General features: G+C 51.2%; 1 protein-coding gene across 1 annotated transcript in view; it reads left to right on the forward strand.

The window, feature by feature from the left end:
- SCN5A (sodium voltage-gated channel alpha subunit 5) overlaps positions 1-21411 on the forward strand; it is an 88628-nt gene that overhangs the window by 65375 nt on the left and 1842 nt on the right. The window contains exons 19-27 of the mRNA XM_057491458.1: positions 1019-1139; positions 2011-2165; positions 8277-8450; positions 11719-11841; positions 13469-13750; positions 15863-15916; positions 16585-16726; positions 17285-17385; positions 18279-18549. Of these exons, the coding sequence (XP_057347441.1) occupies positions 1019-1139; positions 2011-2165; positions 8277-8450; positions 11719-11841; positions 13469-13750; positions 15863-15916; positions 16585-16726; positions 17285-17385; positions 18279-18549 (1423 nt within the window). The remainder of the gene's footprint in view (positions 1-1018; positions 1140-2010; positions 2166-8276; positions 8451-11718; positions 11842-13468; positions 13751-15862; positions 15917-16584; positions 16727-17284; positions 17386-18278; positions 18550-21411) is intronic.

The raw sequence follows: 21411 nt of genomic DNA on the forward strand, positions 1-21411 counted from the left end.
CTGTGCAAATTATTGACTGAGGGGGAACCTTCAGGAGAAACTGAGGTAAAGGAGAAGCTTTGAAGGGTGTGGAAGCTGGACTCAGCCTCCTGGTCTAATGGGGTGCTCTGCAGCGTGAACAGCACCACAGCACCGTCCACCTGGGACAAGGGGCTAGCCTTTTTGTGCTCCTGTATCAGTGTGTCACTAGGCTCAGCCAGCTCTGGCTTAAACTGTCACCCCAAAGCCTTTTCCAGGGATGGCAGCTCCCAGGCTAAAGGCAGTTTTCTGGATGCTAAGCACCCAGTGTTCAGCAGCTGGGGATGGGTGTGCTGACCTAACCGGGGAACTGGCAAAGCCCCAGTGGTGCTCACCACAGCCCCCTGTGTGCTGGCACCCACACATGACAAACACAGATGCTCCCAAGGGCACGCTGCCTGCACAGGCCTCTATACACAGACCATGTGAGGTCAGGCCAAGGAACCTGCATGGCCAGGCAGGGAAATTTCTAGAACCCTGTGATTCTTACTCTGGGCTCTGTGCATCACGCCAGCCCCATATGAATTGGGCAAGAAGCATGGGCTGAGGTCCCAGCCTGCCCTCTGCATGTCTGACCTCCCTGTGTGGGCCCCAAATTCTGGTTCTGGCTCTGCTCTGAGCACGGCCTGCCTGTGTCCTGTGCATGTGCCATGCTACCACCATGCATCTGTGTCCTAGAGTGTGTCATGTTGCTGCTCACGTCTGTTTTGCTCCCAGCCAATGCATCCCCCATCTTGTGATTTCACAGAACCCCTCCCCAACCCTGTACCCTTTACCTTAGGCTCCAGCCGGCCAGAACCATAGGGCCAGGAGCCCTGAGGTCCAGCCTTTGCTCAGCCCCGATGGGCCCTAGGTGGGCCCCGATTCCCATTCCTGCAGTAGGAGCTAGTCCAGGCACCTTGCCCAGGAAGCTCAGGCTCCCCTAGACTGGGCTCGAGGCCAGAGGCTGCACATGGCCCACACTCGCTTCCTCAGCTCCTGGCCGTGCCCCCGCCCACAGGCCCAGGAGGACAGTTACTCTGAGGGGAGCACCGCAGACATGACCAACACCGCTGACCTCCTGGAGCAGATCCCTGACCTCGGCGAGGATGTCAAGGATCCAGAGGACTGCTTCACCGAAGGTGTGCCCTGGCGGCCTTTGCCCCAGCCCAGCCCACCCAGAGGGGCAGGGGACCAGCCGCTCCTTGGGGCCCAGGGCCGTGTTGTGCCCTACCTTGACCCTGTGCCTGTCTCCCTCCACCATTCCTCATGCCCCGGGGGGCCTCTCTGTCTGCCTGTAACATGAGTCATGGCAAGTTGCCCAGGATGTGCTGGGCTGGGCAGTTGTGGGTTAGCTGCACCCAGGACTGATGACACTGCATTCGTGGGGTGCCAGCACAACTATGTCCTCCACAGCAGCAGAGACTGCATCCTATTCCCTCTGGCCCTGGCATGGTGCCTGCATATGGTGGGCCATCTATAAATACTCATGGATATGACATGTGGCTGTGTTGGTTACTGGCATCTGTAGCTTTTATGACTTGGAGATATATTCAGCAGGTAGCTGAGGGTAAAATAAGGGTTTGCCCTCCATGTGGCACATCATTTGGGGCTGTCAGTGGGGGCTCCACCCTTTCCAAGGCTCCAAAACTCCCAAACATGGAAAAAGCCCAGGGACAGAGCACCCCAGCAGTTCTGGAATATTCCCCCAGGGGGAGCATCTCCCAGATGGGCAGAGGACAGACTGGAGCACATGCCAGCCCCAGCCTTGCCCCTGCTCAGACCTGCCAGGCCCTTCACCCCCTCACTGGGCATCTGGTCCATCTGGCCCCTCCACAGAGAACCTGATAAATGTGGGGACCTGCAGGCAGCCCCAGTATCCCCCACCCACCGTGTGGCCCTGTTCTCTACCGCATCATTGTACCTTCTTTCCCTTGGTCATTCCTTCAACCACCCAACCTTCCACCGTCAGACATAGGCATTCACAGGTCCTGGGCCGGACCCTCCCCACAGGCTGCATCCGGCGCTGTCCCTGCTGCACCGTGGACACCACGCAGGCCCCAGGGAAGGTGTGGTGGCGGCTGCGCAAGACCTGCTACCGCATCGTGGAGCACAGCTGGTTCGAGAGCTTCATCATCTTCATGATCCTGCTCAGCAGCGGAGCCCTGGTACCCTCCTGGGGATGTGGGGCTGAGCAGGGAGGGATGGAGGAGGAGGGAAGGGCAGGAAGAGGAGGTCTCCAGCTGGACAGCCAGGCCAGATACTAGGGCAGGGCCTCTGCTGAAAATGTGCTCTCCAGACCCCCAGAGCAGAGATCAGCTCACAGACTCAACACTCACAGCTCACAGAGGTCATCTGTCCAGCCCACTTAGTTCTACAAAAGGGAAATGATTTTCCCATAAACCACAGTGCACAAGTAGCGTAAGTCACAGGTCACCAGCCTTCCACACCCAAGCTTGGAGAGACACCCACCTGCACATAGCACCCAGCACTTCATTAGGCCATCTCAGCAGTTAACCATGACCTGACAGTGGTAGCTGTTAATCCTGCATCTTCTAGGACTGGAAGCCATGCTGTGTAGTTCACACATTATCACATTTAACCCCAAAGACAACCCTTTGTAGGAACATTAAGTCACTTTCCTATGGTCCCACCACTCACAAGCAGCAGATGTGACATTTGAACCCCAGCATTTGGATTCCAGAGTCCTTTGTTTTGACCTTCCATTTGTACAAAAGGTTTTTTCTCTCCCTGTATCTGTCCTGTGAGCCATGGATGAGCAATAATAGCAAGTAGAGATCCTGGTCCTGGCCTCAGGGGCTCCCAGTCTACTTGAGGAAACCAGATTCAGCAGGTTTGAGATCATCAGAAATCAGCTCAAGAGAGAGCTGAGCAAGAATGGAGTAAATGACTCAGGGAGGTCATGGGGAAATGGAGCAATCAGGAAGACTTCCTAGAGGAAGCAGATAGAGCTGACCAGTGTAGGACAGGGAGGTTTGCTGAGGCCAGGGGGAGTAGTGAGGCCCTCCAGGGATGCCTCATCTGGCTCCCAAGTACCTACTGTGATCTCTCTGAGCTCTTCTAAGAGGAGAGGGACAGGCTTGAAGAGGTTTCTGGAGGGTGCTGGCAAGCAGGGAGAGGAATGGCTAAGAAAGCATAAGAAATAGGAACTTCTAGTCCCAGGAAAACAAGCACCTATGCTGTTGCCCATGGATGAGCAACAAATGGAATGCTTCGGACTACAAAGCAGGAGAGGGCACTTTGAGCCGAGGCTGTGTGCCTCCACTCCGTGCTGCCTCCTGCAGGGCAGGCCAAGGGGAGGCCTATGGCTATTACTTCTAGATCTCCGAGCTTCCTGCCTTACCCTATTCCAGAGTGGGCCTGGAGCCATGACTCGCAGGCTGCATGCTGTTTTACCATTGGTAGCTGGAGCCAAATCTCTGCAGGCTTCAAGGAAGGATGATTTGACAATATGTTAACAAGTTTTGTTTTTAAACAGCCACAAACAAGGGCATTCAGAGCCATTTAGTCTGGGCTGTGGAGGAAAAGCTCAGCCTGGCATAAGTGAGGAGGAGTTTTGGCAAAGCAAACGGTGAATCTAATCAGGGTAGACAGCCAAACACTGTTTTAAATAACACCATGTCAATGATATATTGAGAAAAAGAAGTCTGAGTGTGTTATTTAAAGTTATAAATTTGTTTAACAGAAAGAAGACTTTTCCAAATTGCTGAAGGGAAATCTTTTTTAAAGAAAACAGAGATCTTACAGCAAAAGATAGGAGTAAAGAAAAGCAACAAGGAAGCATTGAATCAGGAAACAAAAATAAGATAGCAGAGGCATGATCAAACATGTTTTAATAATAAATGTAACTGGATAAAATTCATCTTTTAAAAGAAAAGGACTCTTGAATGGATTTTTTAAAATTTCAGCTATGCTCTCTTAAATGACAAACCTAAAACTGTGTGACTCAGAAATATTAAAAGTAAAATAATAAGATATATCAGGGAAATGCAAATAATGACAGCAAAAGTCAGAGTGTTTTTTTGTTAATATTAAATGAGGTTGAAATCAAGGTACAAAGCTCGGGATAAAGAATAAAGATAATATAATTATTACATTTAATATATGTTATACTTAGTATATAAACTATAATAAAAATGTAACATAAATATATTTTCTTGGGATTGCATAGCATTCCTATAAAGCAAAAACCTTTGGGGAAAAAAAAAACAGAAAAAAGTGGCACCAGTGCAATAGTACAGGGAGATTTTTACCACATTTTTATTAGTTCTTGACAAATCAAGTAGAAAGAGCAAGACAATGAGAGATTTAATATATTTATAAAATAAATTTCCTCTAACATAATAAAAATAATAGCTAACATTTAAATAGCACTTACAATGTGCCAGACCCTGTTAACATTTTATAAACTTTAATTCATTTAATTCTCACAATAACCCTATGAGATAGGTACTGTTATTGAGCCTATTTACAAATAAGAAAACTGCTAGATATAGCAAAAAAAGAAACAATGAAAATAAACCCTTAGAAATGAAAGTCATTCTTAAACAAACTTTGGATCAGACAAAAAATATTTTTGTGGTAGGCTCATGGTGCTCATTATATTAACAAGTAAGCAAATAAATAAATAGACTATTCATGGACCAAAGATGACTGTGATATAAACCAAATTTTATGATTCAACCAATTCTGTCTACCTAAGATCTAGAAAAATAAAGGCAGTGGAAAAAAACAGGGACTAGGTGATTAAAAAAAAACTAGAAGATAATAATATTGAGAATACTGAATGTGGGATGCAGCCAAAACTGTAATAAGAGGAAAATTCATAGATTCAAACACTTTTATTATTAAATAGAAAGACTAAATTAAGTAATTCAAGAAATTGGAAATAGAACAACAAAATAATCTCAAGGAAAGCAAAAGAAGTAATAAAATAAAAATATAAATTAATGAATTAGAAAATAAAAATAAAACTGATAAAATTCCTAAGCTAGACCTTGAAAAACTAAATCAGTCAAATAGATAAAGCACTAACTAATCTCTCACATCTCTAATGGTAGATTCTTTCATATTCTCAGGGAAGAAAATCCAATCCTATTTAAAATATTCTAGTGTATGAAAAAAGGTGGAATTCTACAAATTCTTTTTATGAAAGGTAAATGAATGCTAATTTTTAAAACTTCAAGTATACTAAAAAGAAAACCATAGACCAGTTTTCATACTCCATAATTATAGTGATGCAAAAATCTTAAAATACAAATAGGATTCAGCAATACCTTTAAAAGATTAAATAAGTCATATCTAGGTGTATTCTAAATATCAGAATGGTGCTGTACTAAAAAATCTATTTTTATGACCAGGACAGAAATGAAAACCGTATAGTAATTTTTTAAACTCTGGTAAGAATAGAAATAAACTGTATTTCCTTAGTTTAGTAAAAGCCTTACTCCGGTTAAACTTTTTTCATCATCATTAGTAGTAAAGCACTTGAAACATTTTTATTAAAGTCAGGAAACAGAAATGGATGATTTAACTGTTTTTTCGCTCTTGTTCATTAATTAGTAATAATCTTAAAGTATTAGCCAGTGCAATTAATCAGGAAAATTAAGCACACTGTATAAAAATAGGAAAAAAGAATTGAAGTTAATATAATCAAGCATAAAATGAGTTAAAGATAAGAGAAATAAATAGGAATGTATCATTACTTGTAGATAACAATTGCCTAGAAAAAAATTTAAGTCCTATTAAAAACATTAGTTGACCAGTTATAAAATAAATACATAAAAAATTGTTGCTGTTGTTTTATACTAACAGAAACCATTTAGTCACAAGTAGCATTTCTGGAATAGTCCTTACATGGCAGGGACTGTAAGCATAAAATAACTGGGAATAAGTATAACGAGATGATAAGAGGTACATGAAGAAAACTATAAAACTTTGCTAAGAAGTGTAAAAGAAGATAAAGAGATAAATACACCATAAGTATTCTCTGGTCTTGGGTAGGAACCATCTGTATTAGATCCTAAAGCAGTTAAATAAATCCAATGCAATAACAATAAATTTCCAATATTTTCAAGGGAATTTGACAAAACATCTCTAAAGTTTATCTTAAAATTATTTAAGAGAGCCAGGAAGATTCACATCATGCTAATTCAAGAAAGGAGGTTAGAGAGAGCACAGTAACCATTCAGAGAGGTCTGAAATAGATTCAAGCAAATATTGAAATGTAGTATATGACAAAGTTGTCCATGGATTTGAAATGGATTCTTTAATGAAGTTTTGGGACAGTGACAAGCCATTGTGAGAAAAATGTTAAAATGGATATTTGCTCTTTACCAAAATATATTAGATTTTTTAAATTGTAATATAAAACAATGGAACTAGAAAGTTAAAACAAAAAGGAAAAAAAGAAAAAGAAGGGTCATTTTTCCTACCCTTAGGCAAGGACTTCCTTAACATGACACTAAAGGTTTTATTAAATGAAAATCATAATATATGAAATGATTATATTCAATGATATAATAAATGAAAATGAACTACAGAACTTCAGAAAATGAAGAGGCACACAACTAAGATAAAAAATATAAAACAAAGTCCATGTCCCCAAATAAACCAGACCCTCAAGTAGAAATAAAGGCAAAGAGGATGGACAGGCAATGCACAAAAGGGAACATTGCAAATACCCAAGGAAAGGAGGACAGTATCTGGTAATAAGTTAAAATGTAACAAAATACAACTTTCACTCATTAGGCTAAGAAAAGTGACAGAAGAGAAGCACCACCAGGGTGTGGTGGAAAATAAGCCACCTTTGTACGCTATGGAGGGAGTGGGGATTGGTGTTCCCTTCTGGACATCCTGTTCCCAATCTACCAAGAACACCTTTGGCCCAGGATCCTAATTTTAGAAATGTATCCTCAACAATAATTAGACACATTGTTTATAGTACTGTTGTTTCTACTAGGAATCAAGTGGAAACAACTGAAATGTTCACTAATAGAATTATTGGCTAAATAAACAGTAGTAGGTACAAATGACAAAATACTGTGCAGCCCTTAAGAAGAATGATAGATACTATATGTACTCACATTGCTGAATAGGTAAATGTTCACAGGACAGTGCTGAGTGGGAAAGGATATTGAACAGCAAAATATTTAACATATCATAAAATTGGGTGCTCGTATACACAAATAGGATCGAAAAGAATGCACACCTAAACATTAGCCATGGTTAACTTGGTGTCAGGAACCTGGAGGTAACTTGAATCGTTTTTTTTTTTATAAGAAGCACACATTTTTATAGTCAGAAAAACACACCTTTTTATCTTGAACAACTCCCTTTTTGGAACCTAAATTACCCTTGTTCTGTGCACCCTAAGCACAGAGGCCCTGCCGTCAGAGGGAGGCCCAGAGCTCCAGGAGGAGGAGCTGCCTGGGGCCCTGGGTGACGGGGGCCGCTGCCTAGGCTGGGAGAAGTTGCTTGAGAGGAACAGGCACAGACCCAAGACTGGAGGTAGAGGAGGTCCGGGGGGCCCTGGGAGTTTTCCCGTTGGCTCAGGAATTTGGACTGAGGCAGCAATGAGCTGCTGGGGAGACTTAACAACTTGCAGCACTTCGGAAACATTGGCTTCGGGATTCTGAAGGCCGCAGGAGATTTGGTCTTATCTAGTCCTGTTTCCTGAATTTGTTTCCTAAACTTCCCACGTACAAACTGCCTTTACTGTCATTTGTTTAAAATTCTGCTTTAGATCAACTCTCATTTTTTTGTTTGTTGAAATAAGTTTATTGTAAAGGAAAACTTTTAATGATTGTTATCACTGGAAACCAGTATTATTTCCTATGAAAAGTAGAGCTAACTGCAGAAAGTAAATAGGGTGAAGACAGTGGAATAAAAACAGAAAAAAACAGTCTGCGCTATTTTCAACAAAAGGCTCTTAGCTGAGCCACACCCCTTCTCCTGGCTGACACGGGAGGTCAGCACGTTTAGAAAGATCTTCAAGATGCACTGGCCCAGAACTGGGACTCCTTCTTTAATGGAGGGAAGAAGCATCTCCCTATGCACCTGCCTTATTGTCCACCACCAAGAGATCATTTCATGGCCCACAGTGGCACACATTCCTTGAGAGCTTGCTGGTGGGCCCAGTGGTCTCACCCCTGCGCCTGCCCTTCTGGGCAGCAGTCACATGGTTGGTGATGAAGCCCGAGCAGGGTGGGATTGATGGAGGTCAGGATGCAAGTCTGCCTTGTCTGGCTGGTCTGCAGGCCTTTGAGGACATCTACCTGGAGGAGCGCAAGACCATCAAGGTTCTGCTGGAATATGCCGACAAGATGTTCACCTACGTCTTCGTGCTGGAGATGCTGCTCAAGTGGGTGGCCTACGGCTTCAAGAAGTACTTCACCAACGCCTGGTGCTGGCTGGACTTCCTCATCGTGGACGTGAGTGGCACCTGAAGGGGGTTGGGGAGACCAGCCAGTACAGAAGGAGCTGAGGCAGAGGGGTGGGGACAGAACAGGGCGAGCAGGAGGCAGCAGGCCAAGGAAGGCCCTCAGCAGGCCACGCACAGGCAGAGAAGGGGGCCAGGGTCTGGGACCATGGATGAGAGTCAGTCTCTGCCTTCAGAGTCCCCAGGCTTCTGGGGGAGACAAGACTCACCATGGGGGACAGTGAAGAGCAGGACAGATAAGCTGTGAGCCAGGGCAGACCGGGACTCATCCTCAGGACGGCCGGAAGTGGGGAGCAGGCAAGCCTGTGCCGTGACACCCACCCTGGCATGTCGGGAAGTGTCTGTCAGCCCACTAGACAGATGGCCAGCTGAGAGCCTCCAAGCCCACACACAGGAGGGCCATTCATACAGGGCACAGAGTGAACCGGAGGCTGGAGAGGCACCGTTGCTGAAGGGATGCTAGGCAGGCAGGGAGATCCTCCAGCCCAGGTGGAAGGTACCACCTGGAGAGGATGAGAGGGGTGAAGTCAACTGTGAGAAGAAGGAAGCCATGAGCCCTGGCTGAGGTCGTTGCCCTGGACAGTGGGGAAGCTGGAGGGCCTGCCTGCCCAGAGTGTGTCCAGGCAGGGGCCTGGGGCAGGACACTGGCATGTTCTCTGAGAGCACTCAGTTGGCAGATGGAGTGGGAAGCCCCTGTCCCACAGCTGCTCAGGCCCCAGGACACCTCTGGGTGCCATGCCCAAGTGGGAGAGCAGCCGGAGGGGGTCCACCAAGCCATGGGGTGGAGCAGCCTTGCATCTGTGCTCTGTGAGGGCAGAGAGCATGCGGTCAAGTCCGAGGCTCTGGGATGGCTCACCGTCAGGTCATAGGGGTCCTGCCAAGCAGAATGTGGGTCAGGACCTACAGACCCAAGGCCAAGCAGAAGGAGGTGGGTCATGGAACCAGCTTTTTGGAAGGCCCCTGGGCTGGCCTCAGGCCTGCCCACCAGCAGGGGCTGTCCTTCATGTGGAAGAGGCCCAGTCCCCACATCCCACGCAGGGACCAAAAGAAGGGGCTCAGCCACCATAGGCCTGGCCAGGGACCCAGCCTGGGCAGGAGGTCATCCATGAGTGGTCATGGCGAGAGGGTCTCCACGGAGACACAGATTCCTGTCATTAGACCTCCAGCCCAGGCCACTTCATGTGACCCTGTGGGGCTGCTAAGGTGGCCGAGGGGCCCAGAACTCTGATGCCCTTACAGTCTGGAGCCCTCAGAACCCCCTGAGGGGCAGCAGAGGACCCCTGAGGCCTCCTCACCCAGCAGCTTCTTGGGAAGTTGGGCCTGCTGAGGGGTGCCCCCAGGCAGGCGGGGGAGTTTGCAAAGACTTCCAGGGAAGCCCTCAACCCTCCACTACTCCCACCTTGGGTAACTCAGAGCTGAGGCCAGCAAAGGGGCCTGTCACTGCTTTCCGCCTGGTCCCAAGACTGGGGAACTGGCCTGTGGAGAAGGGATCCAAGGCTCGGAGCAGGTCCAGACCCAAGGCCAAGCAGAAGGAGGGGGGTCGTGGAACCAACTTTCTTGATGCTGGCGGTGCTGCCATCCCTCCACCCCCATCCCCAGCCCTTCGCAGGCCTCAGGGTCTGGTGTTTCCAGAATCGATTCATGCCTTTTATCAGTAACAGTATTGGACATCTGCTGTGTGCAGGCACTGTTGCAGAAGTGGGAGTCCCGGGGGACAAAACAGACAGAAATCCCTGCCCCTGTGAGGAGGGGGGCTGCAAACCATGCACGAAGGAAACCAACTATCTGTTCAGTAGAGGGCAAGGTGTGCTCTGGAGGGAAGGAGGCAGAGCAGGGAAGGGGTCAGGAGGGCAGGCCTGGGAGGGGGGAAGGTACGGATTGCAACCATGAATAGGCTGGCCTGGTGCGCCCATCAGGGGACACCAGATGACAGCAGAGCTGAAGGAAGATGAGGCTGGCCAGGTGGATGTCTGCAGAACACACCAAGCAGAGGCTGGAGCATCAGCACAAAGGTCCTGTGGTGGAACCCTGCAAACCCCAGCAAGGAACAGGCCAGGGTGGCTGGAGCGAGCAGGAGAGGGGGCTGCCTGGGCAGAAGGGAGCAGCCTTTGAGGAGCATGGCTTCTGAAGTGAAATGGGAGCATTACAGGGCTTTGAAGAGAGGAGGATGGGACCTGACTTGTGTTATTGAGCGATGGGACGTGGGCACAAGTGGAAGCAGGGAGAAGAGCTGGAAGGCCATGGCTGTGGTCCAGGGGAGAGAGGCCAGTGGCCTGGCCAGGATGGCGGCAGTGCAAGTGTGAGAAATACTTGGGCTTCTGATGTATTTTGAAGGCAGAGCCAACAGGAAATCCTGGTGGGTCGGATGCAGGGTGTGAGAGACAGAGAGGAGACAAGGATGACGCCAAGGCTTGTGGCCTGAGCAGCTGGAAGGATGGAGCTGCCATCGGCTGGGGGCCTGTGGGTGGAACGGATAGGGCACGCTTGGAAAGAGCAGATGCCTTGGTGGCCTGTGGGAACGAGGTGGGCCGGCTGCCAGCCTGGTCCCAGACCCTGTCCTCAGGACGAGGCCCTGAGAGATACTGTCAGCTCTGCAGGGTGGGGACAGGGACTCGCACCCCAGTGTCTTGGAGGGGTGAGTAGGGACAGCACAGAAGCCTGTCCTGGGAGCCTCCCCAACCCTCCAGGCCAGCTGCCCTGAGCAGGGCAGGGTGAGATAGGAGGCTGTCCCCAGCCGCAAGCACAGGTCAGCAGGGCAGCACAGTGGCATAGAATCCGCAGTCAGGCGTGGGGGACCCCACAGCGCTGCAGGCACAGTCTCCTCATGCCTCCTGCTCTGCATGGGGTGGTGTCCACCTTTGGGACATGCTAGGACTGCCTGCTCAGCTCCACTCAGGGCAGGCCTTCCGTCCCAAAAGAGGGCTTCTCTGGGGGTGGGGAAGGGCAGGTTCAAGAATTCGACTTTAAGGAACGTGCATGGGGACCAAAGCGTTGTGCCCCGCCCCCATGCTAGTGGTGGCTTCGGAGCTTGGTGTGCTGTCCAGGGCATGGGTACATCCAGGGCCTGGCCGGGCCAGCCAAGCCTTCACCAAGGGGTATGAGGCACACCTGGCAGGCCCCCAGCTGGTCTCACGCCACACACGCTCGGGCTCCCCAGCCTCTGGAGACAGAAAGGTCAGGACCTCCAGCTGTCTGCCACCCAGCCCTGGGTAGGTGGGCCGGGACCCACCGACTCCAGAGCTGCCCCCCACTGCCCACAGGTCTCGCTCATCAGCCTGGTGGCCAACACCCTTGGCTTCGCCGAGATGGGCCCCATCAAGTCGCTGCGGACTCTGCGTGCCCTCCGACCCCTGCGAGCCCTTTCCCGATTTGAGGGCATGAGGGTAAGAGGGGTGGCTGCCTTCCTGGAGGGCCATGGGCAGTGACTCTCCTGGGCTCCAGGCTCAACTGCTGACCAAGTGGCCCAGCCTGGAGTGGGGAAGGTGGCCCCTGACTTGGCAGGACAGTGGCCAGGACCTCGCAGGGACCTAGGAGGCCAGGAGAGCACCGGATGAGGAGGGACAACCCAGCCCATGGTGTCTCACCCCTGGGTGCACCCTGGCTCCAAGTGCCCATGCATGCCCCTGCCTCCTGGCTGACACAGGTGCCTCCCTCTGCGGGAAGCAGTAGGGCTGCGACAGCGAGGATGAGGGCCCAAGGAGGGAGCAGCTGGAGTCTCCACCAGACACTGGTCTGCGTGCGTTTACAAAGTCTGCACTCATTTCCAAGGCGGAGCCCTATGTGTTTATCAAGTCATCAAATTTTACCAAAGAAGGTGCACATGTAAGGCAGATTTAAAAGTCCACCAAGAACCATAGTACCCATATATGTAGCAAGAACACAAACGTGTGTGTGTTTGTGCATGTGTTGTGTGCATGCATTTTAGGTTTGTCCTTGTTTTGTTGCAGAACTTGACAGTTCTGTTGTGGCTTCAGCAGCCATACCTGTGTGTCTCTGGCTGACCCTGTAGCACCTTCACATGCCCCCATTTGGTGGGTGGTTTTAAGCTTTGTCTACACCCCCAATTCATGGAGAAATAAGTCACTTATTCCCAATGGGAACCCATTCACAAGTGAAGAATCTGGCCTTGGTTAAATGTCTCTTTGTGATCAAGGACATTTGATCCCAGAGGGACATGGGGGAGACGCTAGCTGCCAGGAAGGCCCCTGCTGCGGCTGCCACAGGGCCAGCCAAGGGCAACTAGAGAGTTGGGCTCTCCACCCTGTTCCAGGTTCATCATGCCTGCTGGGAGCCAGGGTCCTCCCTCATTCGGGAGTGTCAGCATTGCCCATCCCAGCACCATATTCCCCAACGGCCCCACACAGGCTCCACTTCCAGTATGTGACTCAGGGAAACTAGGGCCTGGTCCACCAGTAGAGTGGGCACCCCATATGCTTTGCCAGGGGAGCCTCTCCTGGGTGCTGTGTTTAGAAGACCACAAGGCCATGGCTGCCCGCAGAGGGCAGAGACTCAGGGAGCAGCCCCCCCACCCGCCTCCCCACTCAGCGAGCCATCCGAACCCCATCCAGACATACAGCACGGTGCCCCTCTGAGCACACATCAGGGGAGAACACCCATCCATCACTGAAGCAGCAACCCCAAGATAAACCAGAAATTTAGCTGAGGGGATGTGTCTGTAGAGGCCCTCTCAGTCAGATTTCTGGCACACTCAACAAGCAGAGACTCTTGCAAATTAAATCTGAAGGTCATGGGTTCAGGGGAGGACCAAGAAGGGAAAGGCTGATGTCCGGAGTTCCATCAGGTGTTAGCCTGCAAAGAAAAAGATGTCGTGCTCTCTCTCCCCTCAGTCCCAGCAGGGCTCCCAGCCAGGGGTCACCCTTCCTGGGTCGCGGGAAGTGTCCTGCACCCCCCACAGGGACCTGTAGCCGAGGAGTTCAGTAGGTGGGGGTCCTGAGAAGGGCACGTGGTCTGGGCTCCAGTAAGGACGAGCCTCTCCCCTGTCCGCCTGAGGTGGTGGTCAACGCCCTGGTGGGCGCCATCCCGTCCATCATGAACGTCCTCCTCGTCTGCCTCATCTTCTGGCTCATCTTCAGCATCATGGGTGTGAACCTCTTCGCGGGGAAGTTTGGGAGGTGCATCAACCACACCGAGGGAGGCCTGCCCTTGCACTACACCATCGTGAACAACAAGAGTGACTGCGTGTCTTTCAACGTGACTGGCGAGCTGTACTGGACCAAGGTGAAGGTGAACTTCGACAACGTGGGGGCCGGGTACCTGGCCCTCCTGCAGGTGGTAAGTCCTGGGGAGGAGGCCTTCTTCCCTCCCCTGGCTCTCCAGCAAGAGCCGCGGCGTGAGCAGGGGGTCTGGGGCCATGCTGGATCCCCACAGGAGGGTCTCACTGCCCGAAGGAGGCCAGGGGCTCTCCAGAGACTCCTGGCTCCTTGGGAACTCGCCAGGTTTTCCCTTCTAGAGCAGATGCCACATTTCCCAAGAGGCATGGCATGGGGTTCAGCACTGCAGCAGAACCAGCCCCCAGCCCGTAGGCCAGCTGGACTTCACGCTGCCAGCTTGGCAGTGTGATGGCACAGGTTAAACGTGGAAGACCATAGACACCCAGAGCCAGAACTATTAGCATAATCGTGACTCTGGCCCCCTCTGAAAAAAGGCAGTAACGCCTCCTGCATTGTGTAAAAGAATGTTTTACATGTGTCTCTGATGGCAGATGTGTGGTGTTTACACACGCACGGTCCTACCCAGTCTTTCCAAAGTTCCCATTGGTTAGTGAGGAGTGAGGACAGTGGCTTAAGAGATTGTAACACAGGCCATGAAACTGACCGACAAATGGTCTTGGCAGCAGTGCAAACAGCACAGCTTGCTTCTCTCCCCCTCCCCCTCCCAGTCTCAAGTCCCCAAAGCAGAGGAAACCCAGCGACTCACCTGAAACCTAAAGCCCATCCATTCACACCTCCACCAAACCTGAATCCCAGTAGTAGCTTTCTGCAGAGACTCCCTGAAACACCGTGTGGAGAACAGGCTAGAGCTGAACCCAGAGGCCCTGTGGTTGTCCCTCTCCATGTCAGAGCTCGGGAGGCAAGTCCCTGTCCGTGGACTGAGAACTGCCTGGTGTCCAGACAGAACCACACAGTGGCTGGACAAGATTCAGTCCCAGTGACTCAGAACCCTAGGTGGTCCCCAGCAGTTTCCAAGGTGTTTCCAGGTCCCTCTTCACAGGTGAGGGCCTCATGGCACACCTTGCCTTCTGTGGGGTGGCTTCAGTTTCCCCACATCTGCCCTGCCTGCCCCAAAAGACCTTTCAGGCATGCGCAGAGCTTGTGTGGACAAGTTTGCACCCATAGAGGTCATTTGGGGCAGGATTGGATTTTGCCAGAAACACATGTGAGACCCCAGGGCAGTCAGTCTTACCCCCAAGCATGTCCCTCAGGCTCTTTCTGCATCCTCATCGCAGCCCAGTTGGGGCAGACAGTGCAGCCAGCACCAGGGCCCTGTCCCATTCAGCTTCCCTCTTTAGTGCCTTGGTGCAGTGTGCTAGAGCCAGCTTGCATGCGCTCACAAGAGCTCACTGTTACATTTTCAGATATTTACAAGCCATTATTAAAAATAGATTTTATAAACTTGCAATTAACTAAATGATATTAAGGGAAAATAAAAAACCATTTATTATCATCTGTGCTTTGAGGTTGTTTACATCTGTTGTATCCGTACCATGGAAATACTATAATGCTGGGCTCCTACGCATCTCTTCCAAACTCTGTTCAGTAATGGCTTGTTGGCAACTTGAAGCTGGCCACGGTAGAGGTATTTACAGTTAGAAAGTGGCAAACACAACAGTCAGGGTTTTTTCCCCTGAAAGGCCATCTGTTGGCCATTTACAAACACACCACAGGAAAAGGGCCCCCTTGGGGCCTAGGGAGGGTTGGGATTCTTTAGGGACTTCCTCTGAAAGGCCATGGGGCAGAAGCCACAGGTTCTCTACAGGACCAGGTTGGCACTGGGGTCTCCCTCAGGCCAGAACAGAGAGCACAGGCCCCACCTCTGTCCCTGACACCTGCTGCAGGACTGTGTGTCATTCTAGAAACAGATATGAGTGTGGCTCTGAAGGACAGACCTCCTACAGGCCTCACCAAGCTGCTGGTCAGCATCAAGAAGCTTATCCCCCACTGTGTGGCCCTCTTGGGCTGTCTGCTTGGCTGGCTTCCCCTTCGCCCTCAGCCCAAAACAAGGAGGCCTTTCCCTGACCACCCAGCACTGGGGCACTGCTTAAGGTGTGGGTGGGCCGCTTGCTTCTTAGGAGGCTATTTCCAGGCCTCCTGTCCAGAGAGGAGCCCTAAGTAGCTCAACAGATGAGAATGACATTATTTTCTTAGTCTCATCTTTTCCTTCCAGGCAACGTTTAAAGGCTGGATGGACATCATGTATGCAGCTGTGGACTCCAGAGGGGTAGGTTACCTCTGGTCTTACCCACCGAGTCAGGAGCCTAAGGTTTCCAAGTGCTTGGCCACCAGGGAATCAGTGCCTACATCTGAAAGCCCACCCTGTAGGGGCCAGCCCTCTGCTGTCAGCCTGGAGCTGAGCCTCTCTGGATGCCCAGGCCTGGCCCTGGGGCGAGGTTGCATAGTCTCCCAAGGAGTCCCAGAATTCTCCAATAGCTTTCAAATGAAATTCACTATAATATACTTAAATCTTAAAGTCTTACACTAGGAAGATGGGGTGGAAGCAGCAAAGATGCAAAGCAAGTTTCTTCTGTGATCTTGTCCCCCACCCGTGACACTGACAGCTCACTGAAGACAGGCAGATGCCCCACATTCTCAGACCTCCCAAGGCCCAGGAGCAGAAACCGGGCCGTGCCACTGGGCCAGCCCTGAGCCCAGCACACCTGCTCTCCCCACCTGCCACCACATTCCGAACACCATCCGCCCACCCTGGCCCTGCTCTGTACTCCCATGCACCCACAGCCAGACACCCCAGCTTTCCTCCAGACACACCCTCTCCCCGACAGAGTGGACACCCCAGCCCCCCATTCCCGCCTGTCTGGTCGTCCCCTGGCTGACTTCTCCCCAGTCCCCGCTCCCACCTGTCTGATCTCCCGTCTGATTTCTTCCCCGCAGTATGAAGAGCAGCCCCAGTGGGAATACAACCTCTACATGTATATCTACTTCGTCATTTTCATCATCTTCGGATCTTTCTTCACCCTGAACCTTTTCATCGGTGTCATCATTGACAATTTCAACCAACAAAAGAAAAAGATACGTGGAGCCCGTGCTCCCCATGGGCCGGCAGGGCGGGGCTGGGCACAGGGCACTCCTGGTTCCATTTTGCCTTCCTTCTGGGGATGGGTGGGAAGGGCTGCATCCGTGCAACACATCTAGGCCTGTAAGAGTGTAAGGCCGGCCCCCGCACCTGCCCCAGCCCACCCGGGAGATAAGGCTCCTGAGAGAACCTAGGCGGGGGCTCAGATGCCTGGGTCCAGTCGGGGCACCGGAGGAGGGGGGCTGTCCAGAGTCCAGGCGCTTCTCGGAGCTCTAGCAGACAGCCATGATCAGGCTCCCAGCACACAGAGTAGGCCGAGAACCTCCAGGCTGGCCGTGCTGGGCAGGGGAGTGGGAGGGTCACGGAGAGCTTGAGGGGGACGGGGACAGGGCCCCGGAAACACAGCCTGATGCGGGATAGGGACGTGCTTTCCTCCACCCAGAGAGGAGGCTAGGAGGCTGACTGGCACCCTCACCCAGGAGGCAGAAGCCCTGTGCCCTTGTGCTGGAGCCCCCGAGAACCCCAGAGTGAGTCTGGTGCCTGTCTGTCTGCACTTAGGGGGCCAGGACATCTTCATGACAGAGGAGCAGAAAAAGTACTACAACGCCATGAAGAAGCTGGGCTCCAAGAAGCCACAGAAGCCCATCCCGCGGCCCCTGGTGAGCCAGGCTCCTGATTCGGCGTGGGGGAGGATCTGCTGGAGGCCCAGGAAGCCCCCACCCCACAGGGCCAGCTGCAGGGCCCCTTCACCCCAGCCTGGGGCCTCCTCACAGCCCAGGGAAGGAGGGGCATCCTCCATGTCTGACCACACACAGAGGGCTCAGGCTCGGGGAGTGAGTGGGGAAGGCATGGGAAGGCCGGGACCGGCAGGGACACCCCCCTCAAGGAGCCCCCCACCCCCTTTTGGAACTTCCTCCTGTAACCCCCTGAGCAGTACGGGCTGTGCTCCAGGGTCCCTGGGCAGTGGGCCAGGAAGGGTGCTGTCTTCTGCCAGGCAAACTCCCTTGCCTGATCAAGCCATTCTCCAAGAAAGTGTGTGTTGAGCAGGGTGGGGGGTGGCACTCAAAAGTAATCAGGTGGCATAACCCAAATCTCTAGCTAGCAGGTGGCAGTCCCAGATTTTAAGTCCAGCTCACCACCTCCATCTGCCTCTTTCCTGTTCCCCATGCTCTGTTCTAGGTTGGGGATTGAGAGGTATGTTTTCACTTGTTTAGTATCGTCTCTTTTCCCCCCAGAATAATCTGGGATGACTTACCATTAAAGACATATAAATATAGTTAGTAGATAAATAAACTCAATTCTGCAAAAAGAGTGGAGAGAATGTGTTAACCTGAGGGCTGATACGATTACTAGGATTGAACTTAAATTTGACTTTTTGGGCCAGGGAGCATTTCGGCAGGAGGGCCAGGCTGCTCCAGCCTCCCGACTCCTGCACAGGTCGGTCTGGTGGGGTGCTGGCCTCTGCAGGGCACGGGGGACCTGGGCCCGGAGCAGCAACGGAGGCCCAGCCGCCCGCCCTGGTCCCCACTGAGCCGTCTCCTCCCCTTTGCAGAACAAGTGCCAGGGCTTCATGTTTGACATTGTGACCAAGCAGGCCTTTGACGTCACCATCATGCTTCTCATCTGCCTGAACATGGTCACCATGATGGTGGAGACAGACGAGCAGGGCCCTGAGAAGGTCAGCATCTTGGCCAAGATCAACCTGCTCTTTGTAGCCATCTTCACGGGCGAGTGCATCATCAAGATGACCGCCCTGCGCCACTATTACTTCACCAACAGCTGGAACATCTTCGACTTCGTGGTGGTCATCCTCTCCATCGTGGGTGGGTATGCGAGTCAGCCGGGCAACCAGCCGGCCTCCAGCCCCAGGCTGCACTTAAAGGCCAAGCACACTGGGCTTCTCCAATGTTCTCTCTGCAGTGCTCACCTCTCCCATCAAAAGCACACGTTTGCACACACACATGCATGCACAGGACACACACAAATGCATACATACACACACATATTTACACACAAATACACACACACACACATACACTCACACCCCTCCAGAGAAAACTTGTCTAGGAGGGCCCACTCAGGCCCAGGGCCAACCTGGCAGAGGGCCCTGCACCTCCTCTGGCCCTGCCCTCCTGAGACCCTAGAACAGTGCTATCTGCTTGGAAGGCTCCAGGACAAGCCTGGGGAAGGGAGTAGGTGTGACGGGGTCCTCCTGCCCTCCCAAGGGAAAACCTGTGCCCTCCGCTGAGGAAGAAGGGGTGCATTGGTGACATGTGTCTCTGGAGATGGGAGGCCGGTGGCCTCTGGGGTAGAAGTTCCACCTGGGAATAGAATATCCTGGAGTTTAGCCACCAAGATGCCAGCTCCTTCGGACGTCACCCACTTGCTAATCACCTTACAAAGTGTGCAACATGTCAGGGAGATCAGAGGATGGAGCAGCAGAGAGGGGGTTCACACAGCCCATCAGGGCTGCTGTAACAAATAACCAAACTGGGTCACTTAGGAACAACAGAAATTTATTTCTCACCATTTTTGGAGGCGTAAGTCCAAGATCAAAGCACCAGCATGGCCACATTTGGGTGAGGGTCCTCCTCCTGGCTCATGGCTGGCACCTTCTCCCTGTCCTAGCCTGGGGGAGCTCTCTGGAGTCTCTGTTATAAGGGTACTCACCCCATTCACAAAGGCTCTGCCCTCATGACCTAAGCACCTCTCAAAGGTCTAACCTCCAAACACCATCACCTTTGGGGGTTAGGATTTCAACATATGACTTTGGGGGATACAGATGTTCAGACCATAGCACATACCCAAATCTGTTTGATCTCAGAGCCCAAAGCAGTTTTATTCATATGTAATTCACATAACATAAAACTCACTCTGGAAAGTATACAATTCAATGGTTTTTAGTATACTCACAGAGCTGAGCAGCGACCACCACTACCTAACTTTAGAATATTGTCCTCAACCCCGTAAGACATTCTGTACCCATTTAGCAGTCTCTCCCTTTTCCCCCTCCCCAGCCCCGGGCAACCACTGATTAAAATTTTGAGGGACTGCCAAACTGTTTTCCAAAGTGGCCACACCATCTTACATTCCCCTCATCAAAGCACAAGGGTTCCAGTTACTCCATGTCCTCACCACCACCTGCTATTGTCTGTAATTTTTTTATTATAGCCACCCCAGTAGTTATGAGCTGATAGCTCGTTGAGGTTTTGGGTTACGTTTCCCTGATGATGAATGGTGTCGAACATCTTTTCATGTTCGTATTGGTCATTTTCCTTGGTATATCTTAATACATAACAAGAGAAATGCCTTGGAGAAATGTCTATTCAATCTTCTGCTCATTTTTAAATTGGCTTACTATGTTTTATTATTGAGTTGTAAGAGTTCTTTGTATGTTCTGAATTTCAGTCCCATATCAGATACAAAATTTGCAAATATTTTCTCCCATTCTGTGGGTTCTTTTCACTTTCTTAGTTGTTGCCTCCCGAAGTGCAAAGTTTTTTATTTTGTTTGAGCCCAATTTATCAATATTTTTTTCTTTTGTCACTGGTGCTCAGGGCGCAAACTTTGACCCTGCCTCATGGAACTCTGCCTTGGGGTGACTGACTTTCCTCTTTCCACATGTATAGCCCCTGCCTTCAGTGAATTCAGTGGGAAGCACAGGGGTGAAGGCAGGAGCTGCTGTGGCTGCCAGGACGGGCAATGATTAGAAGCAGGAAACAGGGTCGGGAGATGCTCTGGGAGGTCCCAGGCAGGCAGGGCTGAGGGCGAGCGAGCCCAGCAGGACCAGGACCGGAGAGGATGTCAGCTGCAGCAGCGCAGCCAGGGAGGGGCGGTCTCAGAGCTTCCGGAGTTTTAGCGTGCTCTCAGGACACCCGAGATCGGCTGTACCCAAAGGTGTGGTTAGCAGGTCAGCTCGGAGCCAGAGTGTCTGAGACAAATCCCAGCTTCTCACAGACTAGGTGGCAACTTGGGTAAGTTACCTCACTTGTCAGTTTCCTCTTCTGGAAAACGAGGGTGTGGTGTCAGCTTACCTCCCAGGGTGACCGGAAGGGCCAGTGGGATGGATGTAAAGTGTTCGGCCCAGAGCCTCAATGACAGGAAGCTCTGGACACATGTCTGCCAGTGACATTATTACTTTTTGGGAGTCTGGAAATGTCACTTGAGTCAATAGGAGGCAAGTTTATTTCACTCTTTCTCCCATAACTTATAGCCCTGCCTCGTAAAACTCCAAACCCAGATTAGTCCATAGAGACCAAAGGGTGAGCAAGCCCTGGAAGCCCAGCCACTGTGGGAGGGTGATAGGGGCCTTCTCAGAAAGGCCAAGAGGTGGCAGGCATGGCATGGCACACCCTGGTATGGCATAGGGTGGAGGAGCATGTGGTGTGGGATGGCATGACATGGTGTGGAGAAAGGGCTGACTTTTGGGGCCTGTGTCTCTTGCATTCGGTATGCACAAGTCTTCAGGGCTTATTAAGGCCAGGGGGTCTGGAGGTGGAGCTGAGACTCTGCATTTCTGATAAGCTCCCAGGAGATCCCCAGGCTACTGGTCCTCAGACCACATTTGAGTAGCAAGGAGCTAAAAGGCCTGAGTTCTGGCCTAAGTGAGGCCCCAGAGATGCTGAGCAAGTCCCCCGAGGCCGCAGAACCTGTGGTCTAGAAGGGGACCTAGTTCAGCTCTATTG

Source organism: Manis pentadactyla, chromosome 14, assembly GCF_030020395.1.
Source record: "Manis pentadactyla isolate mManPen7 chromosome 14, mManPen7.hap1, whole genome shotgun sequence".
Lineage (NCBI taxonomy): Eukaryota > Metazoa > Chordata > Mammalia > Pholidota > Manidae > Manis > Manis pentadactyla.